The sequence below is a fragment of the Microcaecilia unicolor genome, chromosome 2 (assembly GCF_901765095.1).
Source record: "Microcaecilia unicolor chromosome 2, aMicUni1.1, whole genome shotgun sequence".
Classification (NCBI taxonomy): Eukaryota; Metazoa; Chordata; class Amphibia; order Gymnophiona; family Siphonopidae; genus Microcaecilia; species Microcaecilia unicolor.
The window spans coordinates 27,150,369-27,162,617 of record NC_044032.1 but is presented as its reverse complement, the minus strand read 5'-3'; the positions used below and the strand labels follow the sequence as shown (position 1 = coordinate 27,162,617).

At 39.9% G+C, this 12,249-nt stretch overlaps 1 protein-coding gene across 1 annotated transcript in view; it reads right to left on the bottom strand.

Moving 5' to 3' along the window:
* Positions 1-12,249, bottom strand: part of KIF24 (kinesin family member 24) — a 151,484-nt gene that overhangs the window by 21,064 nt on the left and 118,171 nt on the right. Inside the window, exons 10-11 of the mRNA XM_030192858.1 lie at positions 8,759-11,227; positions 3,031-3,124 (exon numbers count right to left, since the gene is read on the bottom strand). Coding sequence (XP_030048718.1) covers positions 3,031-3,124; positions 8,759-11,227 — 2,563 coding nt within the window. The remainder of the gene's footprint in view (positions 1-3,030; positions 3,125-8,758; positions 11,228-12,249) is intronic.

The window sequence follows — 12,249 nt, the reverse complement described above, 5'->3', positions numbered from 1 at the left end:
GATTCCTGTCATCTGAAGTATTGGACCTGGAAGGTCATTTTCCTTGGTGGCTGTTCCTTCAACTCGAAAGGTCGGTGAGCTTCAGACTCTAGTAGCTCAAGCTCCTTACCTTACTTCTCATCTTAACAGAGTAGTTCTCCGCATGCAGCCAAGGTTCTTACTGGCGCTGGTATCAGAGTACCATCTGATCCAGTCAATTGTCTTGCCAACATGCTTTCTCCCTCATCTTACAAGCCCTGGCGAAAGCAAGCTGCGCACTTTTTGCGTGGAGCAGACGAGCTCCCTCGGAAGGTCCGCCCAGTTGTTTATTTCTTTTAATGCCAGTTGCTGTCGGAAACCGCATCATTTCTTCTTAACTGGCAGATTGCATCTCCTTCATTTTTGTCCAAGCTGGACTGACTCTAGAGGGCCATGTCACGGCTCACAAAATTAGAGCCATGGCTGAATCGGTGACTAATCTAAAATCAGTCACTATTGAAGGGATCTGCAAAGCTGCGGCGTGGTCATCAGTCCACACATTCACATCTCACTACTGCCTTCAGCAGAATAGCCGACGCGTCAGTCGGTTTTGGGCAGTCGGGGCTGCAGAACTTCTTTGGGGTTTAGAATCCAACTCCAACCCTCCTAAGCCCATGTTTGTTCTGTTCCAGGCTACACTCATTTAGATGTTTCTTCTTTTCAGGTCAATTTTTATTCTGGCCTCGCCGTTGCGAGACTCTATTGACCACTGTTTGTTGTGTAAGCCTGAAAGCTAGGGATACCCCACTTGTGAGAATATCAGCCTGCTTGTCTTTGGAGAAAGAGTAGTTACTTACCTGTAACAGGTGTTCTCCGAAGACAGCAGGCTGCATATTCTCACAAACCCTCCCACCTTCCCCTTTTGGAGTTGTCTCCTCCATCTTTTGGATATAACTGAGGGGCGTGTCCGCTCGGCGAGCGGGAACAGGTGTGCGCACATGCGCAGTACGATCGCTCGCGCGACGGAACGCCGTAAAGAGATTTTGAGATTTTGCTTTAAAATCCTCCGGGGCCGACGTGGCGTCACCCACTTGTGAGAATATGCAGCCTGCTGTCTTCGGAGAACACCTGTTACAGGTAAGTAACTACTCTATATTTTCCTGCAATGTGTTTCTCTAGTCTGGACAGCAGGTGGTGCATGTTATGTTTTTCGCTTTTGCAAAAAAGTGAATGATTCCTCCTGCAGTGATGTGGCCAGCTGTTTTCAAATTTTGTTGATCTGGGTTCTGATTGTCCTGAAGTTTGAAGATACCCATGAGTTGCTGGTTTTGCCTCCAGTTTCAGCCCAGAAGAGAGAGAAAGATCTCTTTGCTGAAGCCCTGTAACCAGTTATATTTAATAACTTGTTAGCAGCTATATGTCCTGATCTCCCCAGGTACTATTTACCTAGTAAACAAATGTTTAGTTAGTGTTATAATTGATCCATATTTTAGTTACCTGTTATTGTTTTGCTGATTGAAAAGGTGCAAACAATAAACATTCCTTTTAGTTTGTTACCTCTGCTCGTCTGGACTGATTAAGAATTCTGGTGGTTTGTGTGTTGGGTCTGTGAGTGCTTTCTGGGAACTGTGGGACCACTGGGAGTGTGGCTTCCAGTAACCTAGAAATCACTGGGGATAATTTGAGAGGGGGAGACTCGCCCAGAGGCGGTTGAGACCCAGTCGGTGGGAGGAGGGTGCTAGTGTAGAGCACAAGCGGCAGTGGCCGCGGGATAGCTAGGCATTTTATGACACTGATCTAAGAAAGAAAATGGCTGTATAGACCAAAAACACTCCCTTGAATGCTGCTGTGTGAGTGTCCTAAGGAGAGAAAAAGTGAACTCTGTCTTGGTGAATGGTCTTTTGAAAATGGAACCTTTAGAGTTTGAGGAGATCAACAGAGCAACTGGGGAGAGAGCAGAGAAATCAAGTTCCTTCACTCACAGTAATGCAGTACATATTGGGAATAATTTAAAAAAAGGATGCCAATTTCAATGATGAGAACAGGCACCAATTTTATTAAGGCAACACAGATACCAGTAGCAAATAGATCTTTATGCACAAATTTACACCTGGTCCAAAGAAGGTGTTAATCTGTACACTTCCCCCAGCTCCAGCTAAAACTAAGCCCCTCAAAATACCTACTTGTAGACTGCATAAAAGTAGGCACACTCTTTCTGTATGCCTACTTTTTATGTGTGTATATTCCTACACAATTTTATTAGTTCTTTTCTGTATATAAAATATGTTTTGCATGTGAGAAATGCTTTGTAAAATTACTTCATACTCCGCAAAGAGAAGAAATGAGACATTAGAGTCTTGAGTAATTTTGACTTTTATGTTTTTTTTAGAGTTTGGAGAATCCAAACAGCAGAGGACAGTTCTTACAACACGAGGGACTAGTATGAAAATAGAATTGTTTTAAAGTGGTTAAAATACAGCTATCCAGGAAAGAAAAAAAAAAAGAACTAGAGCGATGGACTATAAAGTTATAGTTATTTATGTGATGAATTACTGTCATCTTGAAAGTATTCGCTCATGTTTTGCTGTAATGAAGAGTAAAGAAATCAAGCTCAGTGGTGAATTTCATTTTTTGGATGTTATACTTTTTATTCTATTCCTAGAAGGGAGGGAAAAAAATTCTTCTATCATACCCTTACCTCTGGGTGGAGGCAGCAAAGTGCTAAACAGGCAGAAAATATTAGCCCCAGACTCAGACAGAGATTAAGTACCCAAAGCAGGTGTTACTACTACTACTACTTAACATTTCTAAAGCGCTACTAGGGTTACGCAGCGCTGTACAGTTTAACAAAAAAGGACAGTCCCTGCTCATGCTACACTTTAAACATCTGGTATGCTTGAAAGATTTTCTATAAAGACCTTAAAGATATGTTACATTTGGTTTTAGAAGCAGGCTAATGTGCATAATCTGGTTTAGACTGAAAACCAGCCCAATTTCTGGTACCCCAGGACTGGTGCTGTACACAATAAAAATAAAACAAAAATCAATAAATATTTTCTAATAAATACTTACTGATCGTGAGATTTGTGAAAGCAAGCTTTCTTCCTTCATGCTCAAAGCTGTCATCTCATCCAGCTGTTCTCGGTGGGCTTGAATGACAAGTTGCCTAATGAAGGGGAAAAAAAATCACTATCATCTGATCAGGACCAGAGGAAAATTACAGGGTAATTTTTTACTGATAAAATTTAATTTTATCCATATGGTAATTAAAATATGATCCCAGTTGGAAAGGTAAGATCTATTAAAGCTGAACCCTGCAGTATTCTAGTGCCATCCTCTTCCCTCTCCACCAAATACTTCACTAATATATCCGAGACCATACAGAGTTGAAATTGGGCTCTTCTACATTAACACTGCATAAAGCTGATGTCAAGAAACCACAGCCACCAAAGCTACAAACTAATTACAAAAAAAAATCTCTAATATTTTGCTCTTTATGAACCTCAAAGGCAGATTACTGGACATCATTAGCTTGTATGCAAAGCTTATTTCTGTAGAAGGTTTCATACAAAAATGACGTCATGTTAGATACAATAAAATCTACTGATTTTGTCCACATTAGTGCTGATGGGGCGAGAGAATTAAGTACTGGGGCTCTCCCCAAACATTCCTGACTCTCCCTTCCTCAGAAAAGTATGTTTCTCCTAAACAAATCCTACTGGAAATAAATTCAATTTTCACACCTCCCTTAGTCTTCTCCTTGCATATGTAAGGAGAAATTAGGTCTTTTTTTTGTAACAATAGATTTTTATTGGTTTAAAATGACAAGCAATCAAAAAAATAAAATAGTAAAACATGTCAATAATAAACACTGGAAACCATAACAATAGAGCTCAAAAAGAGCAACAACATTGAAACATTTATTAGTAAACCACTTCAAATTCACAAAACCCCACTATCTTTAACCTGCTACCCTTACTCCCCCCCTGCCCACCTCCCACTAGAACCCCCCCAGACAATGAGAGCCCCCTTTTATGAGGACTACCCAGTTTGCAGTATGCGTTCCAAGTGAGTCCATTTATCAGCATCTACAACAAAATGGCCCAAACGTTTATCTGTCAATTTCTCCAGTTCACTAACAATCTGCAACTTTAAATCCAGTCCAGTTGCACCTCAGTACATTTCCAGTGGGCAGCTATAACAAATTTAGCAGCTTCCAGGAACATCCTTTTGAGTCACCGCTGCTATTTAGGACCTCTCCTGTTGCCTAATCCCGGTAAACACCACTTATGGTCTTTAGGAAAGGTACTCCCCAATTGTGATGAACTCCATGCTACAAAGCGGGCTTTTCCCAAAAGAAAAAGGAAATATTCTACTCACCCCAATACCCAAGGACGCAAAGAAAAGTGCAAGTGAAATAACCAATTACCGACCAGTAGCATCCATACCACTAATAACCAAATTAACCGAAGGGATGGTAACAAAACAACTTACAAACTATCTAGACAAATTCTCAATACTGCATGATGCCCAATCAGGATTCCGATCGAACCACAGCACCGAAACAGTACTAATTACACTAATGACTAAATTTAAACAAATGATTGCAACCGGCAACAATATACTCCTTCTACAATTTGACATGTCAAGTGCCTTTGACATACATGGTGGACCACAGAATCCTACTACATATACTTGAATACTTTGGCATCAGAGGCAAAGTCCTAAACTGGTTCAAGGGGTTCCTAACCTTACGCTCATACCAGGTCACATCAAATTCAACTACGTCTGCAGCATGGACACCAGAATGTGGAGTGCCGCAAGGATCACCCCTCTCACCAACTATCTTCAACCTAATGATGACACCCCTGGCAAAACTTCTAGCAAGCCATAACCTTAACCCACATATATACGCTGACGATGTAACAATATATATCCCTTTCACACAAGACATTAAAGAAATCCACAATGAAATCAACCAAAGCTTACACATCATGAACACCTGGGCAGATGCATTTTGTTTGAAACTGAATGCAGAAAAAACTCAATGCCTGATACTTACCTCCCAATACAACACGAATGAATTCACTGTTATAAACACACCAAAACTAAATCTTCCAATTTCTGAAACTTTAAAAATCCTTGGAGTCACTATTGACCGCCACCTAACACTTGAAAATCACGCAAACAACACAACCAAAAAGATGTTTTACAGCATGTGGAGACTGAAAAGAATAAGACCATTCTTCCCAAGATCCGTCTTCCGCAGCCTAGTGCAATCACTCGTACTTAGCCATTTGGATTACTGCAACTCATTATACGCAGGTTGTAAAGAGCAAATACTGAAGAAACTTCAAACAGCCCAGAACACAGCTGCCAGACTCATTTTCGGGAAACCAAAATACGAAAGCGCAAAACCCTTACAAGAGAAGCTACACTGGCTCCCACTCAAGGAACGCATCACTTTTAAAGTATGCACACTAGTCCATAAAATTATTCATGGTGAAGCCCCAGCCTACATGTCTGACTTAATAGACCTACCACCTAGAAATGCTAAAAGATCATCCCGAACTTTCCTGAACCTCCACTTCCCAAGTTGCAAAGGCATGAATACAAAGTGGTGCACGTATCAACCTTTTCTTATATGAGCACGCAATTTTGGAACAATCTTCCACGTAACCTGAAGACGACCAACGAGCTGACCGACTTCCGCGAACTATTGAAGACTCATCTCTTCGAAAATATCTATCGAAAGGATCAAAACACATGAAATCTACGCACACTGTTAGTAATACATCAACACATTCTCATCTGTACTCTCATTTTAACATACTTAAACCTTAATCTACAGGTAAAATGCTATACCCGAAAGTTTTTTGCACTATTGTTCTATAGTCCTATCAGTATCCGTTGTTCTTCCTTTGTTCCATTGTTTTGTTCCATTGTACTATTCTCTTAACGATACGTAGACTCTGTCTTAAACTCAATGCATAACAATGTAACCACAATTGAGTTGTAACAAATTGTACTTCCATTAATACAATGTATTGTAAGCCACACTGAGCCCGCAAATAGGTGGGAAAATGTGGGATACAAGTGCAATAAAATAAATAAATAAATAAAATTATCTGTGTCACTTCAGCCCCAAAGTACCGGATGGATGCACATTCCCACCAAATATTCATAAAAGTGCCCCGTTCTACCCCACGCCACCAGCAGATATCAAGTACCACTGAAAACATTCTATGAAGTTTTACTGGGGTATAATATCTAGTAAGAACATTATCAGCATTCTTTTTCAGCAAAACATATGGTGATTTCACATAAGTAATCAAAACAAGTAATAGAGTTTCAGTACTGTGAACTGGTCTAAAAACAAATTGAGCAGGAAGTAAACATGAATAATTGTCTGGATATTTAGAAAATTGTTTACTAATATTTATTTATTACATTTGAGGTCCACATTTTCCCACCTATTTTGCAGGCTCAATGTGGCTTACATTGTACTGTAAAGGCAATCGCCAAGTCTGGTAGGGAACAAATACAATTAGATGTTAGGATGGAATAGGGTAGATAAGATTCAGGCAACTTAGGGGGGTAGATTCAATTAACTTGGTGAAAATGGGTATACTCGTAACAGGGTGATAACTAGCAGGAACAGTTACATGTAAACCAGAAGCTTTTGGAATAGGTGTCAATGCTATTTGACCCATTTCTATGGGTAAAACACCCCTTTTCAACAAATCACTGACCATACATGTTATCCAACTAACTAAAGATGTTTGAATGGAGGAAAATAAATGAGGTCATGCATCCAAAGAATAATAAGAACAAGTAAAGAATTAACTTCATCTTCAGAAATAAGTGGAAAAGAATTCCAATTTTGATTCACTCCCACATTGTGATTTGTCCTAGAACTTAACAAGTTCAAGGGTTTATTTTTTTATTTGTTGCATTTGTATCCCACATTTTCCCACCTTTTTGTAGGCTCAATGTGGCTTACATATTACCGTTAACAGCGTTAGCCGATTCCGGTCTGAACAAATACATGGTATGAATGAATACAAAGTGATATTGTAGTAGATACGGTACATGTATGGTAGGTACAACTGGGGGGAACTTAGAGAGGGAGGGGGGAGGAAGAGTCAGGTAATGTCCTTTACGTTCTTTGGTTGCATTTTGTACCTTTGAAGAGTTTAGTCCAAGTTCTAAACAAATTTTAGTAACTTTATCTTCACGGAAGTCAGCAAGTTCCTGTGATGTAGGATGAGAAACTAAATTGGTCGATTCAACAGTAGAAAAGGAAATCACATCTTTTACAATATTAATTTCCTGGTATAATCATTGCCTATAATTTTGGCATTGTAGGCTCTTCTAGCTACTACAATTGTTCCTTTATATAATTTAAGCTGAGTTTTCCAAATCTGTTTATTAGCAGGATATCTTTCTTTTCCTCCAAGATTTTTCTAAATGGCAACAGCTTATTTTTTAAATAATTAACTATGGAGCAGACTTCCTTACAATAACTGTCCTAGATCTTGTAGGTGCTAACTCATCTAGTACAGAAACAGCTAAAGAATCGCAATGGGTTACCTTAGGTTCTAAAGAGAGGGAGCTAATGTTCTGAGATGTACTCGACCAAAAGACCTCTCCATTAGCTTTACCCCTAGAGAAAGATGAACTGTTTATCCACTCCTACCCTAGCTGAGATGATATTTAACCATCTCTCCGACCTTATGTGCAACTTTCTTTAGTCATCTTACTTCCTAATGCCTCTTACTCTCTTACCTATTATGTTCCATCTTTGCTTATACCCTACACTGTCAATTAAAATGTTCTATTACGTATCGTGTTGACACTATAAGTAGTATACTATGCCATAATTTGTATTGTTATCGAATATTTTCACTGCTGTAATTGTCTATTGCTCATGTTTGATTTATTCTTACTGTACACCGCCTTGAGTGAATTCCTTCAAAAAGGTGGTAAATAAATCCTAATAAATAAATACATTTCTGATGAATTGGTCTAGACAAGCAAATATGTAAAACAGTGTCTAACAAAAAGTGATCAGACTAGGGAACCACTCTCTAATCACTAAAATCCACTAAATACAAGGGATATATTCCAAGTGAATTCCTTCAAAAAGGTGGTAAATAAATCCTAATAGATAAATAAAGTCATGAGTGGGACCTGTAAATAAAAAAGATAGGTTCTAAGACATTAAAAAGGCTTTTAAATTCACATTAAGATCAGTATCATCTTCCAGATGTAGATTTAAATTGCCCAAAATAATTATTTGAGAAAACTGACAAATAAATTGGGAAATAGCATCCACGCTCATTCTCTGCCCATGACCTAATTCCTGCCCCCTAACACAATATGCTGTTAACATGCAAATTAGTATGCACAATCTGTCATGCTACTGTGGTAGCTTTTAGCACACTTCTGCGGTAGCTGTTAGTGTACCCTAAGTACTGGACTTATCTGAAATTGTCAGTACTGAAGAGTTGTTTTTGTTGCTGTTCTGCTAACCAGTAAAAATGATTGACATTAAACAGCAGCTTTAAGCACTATTTCTGAATAATCTGCAAGCCCTTGGGAACACAACGATCTGTACACCTGTGGAATTTCTGGGAATGGTTCACAGAAATTCTGTTCACCCGAGAGGCTTGAAGATAATTCTTCTCCTCCCACTCCGTACAGTACAGGAAATAACCACTGTGCCTATGTTCCAGACAATCTAGAGCAAGCCTCAGGTTATACATATTCTGTGGAAGAGGGATAAACACAAACTTACTGCACTTTTTCAAGGGTCCCTTGGTGCCAGTTTGGAACTTCTGATGTGCTTGTCTGGCTACTAGTGGAAGCCAAGATTTTAGGAGTGCCCTGAATTGATGAATAATTAATCTCACTATCAAGTGATCCTGAATCTTGTTCCACTAGGATCAAACTTTTGTGTGTCAAAATACTTGGCATCAATTTATGCTTTAGGATTCCCATTTCCTCACAATGGAAAGGCAACTTGAATGAATCTTCAAAACCATTCAGTGCCTGGTTACTTGTGTCAAATTTAAGTTCCAGTCCATCATTTTCTTTGAGGTAAGTTTTACACTGTACATGTCCTGTGCTTTGGAAAACAAAGGATGGTGATGAGGAAGCGCGTGCATTTGAAAGACTAACACTCTCATTATCACCAACAATGAGACAGGTAGTAACACCAAGTCCTTTAACTTCTTTGGTTGGTTTCATCTCTTTACTAATGTAACTGGGACATTTTTCCGAGGAGCTCAGCAAACATAACCCAACAGTTGTGTCCTCAGTGTCAGCATCATACTGCCCATTGCTTAGGACGCTTTGCTGTGGGTCAGTCCTAAAAAACATTGTATTATTGTTATTCCTGAAAGACTCAATCACCCTTGGAAGTGGTGCTTCTGCGTCTTGCACAGACTCCTCACTGATAGAACCTTGATGGGTAGAGGATGGCAATAAACACAAAGGACTACCTAAAGACCTGGATTCATCATATGCCAGGCAAAAATGCGCATTCTCAGTATGTGGAGTATGCTGTAGTTTGGATGCCCTGTCATACCTCAGTATTTGTTCAACAAATTTAGAAATATTGTCAGCTGAAGTTATGTTTTCCTGAGACTCTGTAGCCCATGTGTTGTCAGAACATGAGACTCTCACATTATCTAGGAGTTCTACTAAGGAAACTGTTTTCTGCATTTGGTTTAAAGAGACATCCTCAAATGCTGCAGCTTTTTCACTGTGCAGAAGAGAAATGCTTAGAGGCGCCATCAATCCAGAATCCGAATCTGAGGATGCATTTAAAGGTGTTTGGTTGCCTGACTCAATCCTTACATTTTCATTTTGCCCATTCCTTTCGGCAGAACTCCAACAACCTTCTGTACTCTCTTCCCCAGAGCCACAAGACATAATGGTCTTCTTATTGGGTTTAACTACCCTAGGATCCGATATATTGAAAATGGACAAACTGTGTGTTTCATGGGATGGGTTGGTATTGGCATGAACCTGCCATTTATTCTTGAGGTTGTATTTGTGCTCAGCTGGTGTGTTAAGGATATTCTTATTATATGCAAAATCCTCCTGAGAAGAATATGTTTTTTCTACTGTATTGTTGCTCTGAGAGGAATTATAAGTTGGTGAATTACTTTCTATGCTGCAGTTAAACTGATTCTTACTACAGTCATCTTCATGAACAGGTTCTTTCATTCTGGGAAATGTGGAATCTCCAGCATAGACATGCTCTTGTTCATTCTTTGCTTTCTGTCCCACTTCTGGGCTTGGCTGTCTCAGATGAAGGAAAAATGAATGCTGGTTGCTTACATTTTGTGTTTTTTGTCTTTCCTTTCTCTTTTGGTCGGATAAGTATGAAAAAGAATCTCCACTAAAACCACCGTCATCTAGGTCTTCAAACTGAGCTTCATCTTCATACTGAGGAGACGTTGGATCTTTAAGACTACTATCATGTTTAAGATTAATTTCTTGTGGCCTGTATTGGGCTAAAAATCTTTCTAGAGGCTGGTATTTTAACTTTTGTTGTAATATTGGTGGCTGCTGAAACTGCTGGTGGTAAAAACGCAAATGCTGCTCCCTTTCCTTCTGATATGGAAGGCTGGTACATGGTTCACAACTTTGCCTGGAAAGGGGCATTGTATTGCTTTCGGTGGTATTGCCTGTAAAATCTGACTGTTTCTCTCCAAAGGAAAGCCCTTCTCTGGAAAGAATTTGTTTTTGTACAGGCTGCACAGCTTGCACTCTTTGACCTTTAAGGGACTGCTCGTTATGGATCAGATTGTTTTTCTGGCTTCTTTCGCTAGACTGTGAGGTAGCAATCAGTTCACTGACAATCCCCCCAGGTGCAAGAACCTTTTCTGTCTGGCAAGTAGGATCCTCATTCTTTTTTTTTCCAGGATGACCTGCTTTTAGAAATCCTTTAACGGGAGTGATATGGTTGAGCCATGCTTGATTAGGATTTCCTTTGAAAGGATTTGTTTTGTTGACTAGTTTTGGTGTTGAGGAAAGGGGAACATTACTTGGATGGAACACGGAATGGAATGCCTTAGATTTTGCAGACACAGGTGTTGGAGAGTGAAGTCCCAGTTTTACTTTCTTTGGAGAGCTCTTTTCTCCAAGGTGCCCAGAGGCTGGGTTTTGGATACGTTTTGGAGAGGAGTTTCCAGCAGACCGTCCTCGGCTTCCAATTGTGGTGGAGAATTTCATTCTTTTCTTCAGTTCTTTAACCCTGTTTAAAGAGAGTATTTTAAATTCACTGCAGAATTTTGAAGTAGTCCTAAAAAGCAATACGTTAACTATAGTCAAATTATAATATGACGTTGGTCCCTATCGTAAAAACTATTAGATGTTACTTTAGACTCCCATTTGTCTTTTGAGTTACATATAGCATGAATATCCTGTAGCTGCTTTGGGGCATTACCTCTAATTAGATCTATTAGACCTACACTGGATGAGTAGATTAGCTTATGCAAATTCTCTTTTCAACAGGTTGTCACAGTACATGATTAAAAAACTTCAAATTATTTAGCCATCAAAGTTGTCATAGGGGCTAAGCGTTGTGACTCTGGGCAAGTCACTTAACCCTCCATTGCCTCATGTAAGTGGCATTGAGCCTGTCATGAGTGGGAAAGCGCAGGGTACAAATGTAACAAAAATAAAATAGATACTATTGGAGATTCTACATGGAATGTTGCTACTATTGGAGATTCTACATGGAATGTTGCTATTCCACTGGCAACATACCATGTAGAAGCCTGCGCGACCACATTGGTGATCTGCAAGGGCCGACCTCTACATGGAATGTTGCTAGTGGAATAGCAACATTCCATGTAGAATCTCAAATAGTAGCAACAGTGGAGGAGTGGCCTAGTGGTTAGGGTGGTGGACTTTGGTCCTGGGGAACTGAGGAACTGAGTTTGATTCCCACTTCAGGCACAGGCAGCTCCTTGTGACTCTGGGCAAGTCACTTAACCCTCCATTGCCCCATGTAAGCCCCATTGAGCCTGCCATGAGTGGGAAAGCGCGGGGTACAAGCGTAACAAAAATAAAATAGATACTATTGGAGATTCTACATGGAATGTTGCTACTATTGGAGATTCTACATGGAATGTTGCTATTCCACTAGCAACATTCCATGTACAAGGCTGCGCAGGCTTCTGTTTCTGTGAGTCTGACGTCCTGCACGTACGTGCAGGACGTCAGACTCACAGAAGCAGAAGCCTGCGCGACCACATTGGTGATCTGCAAGGG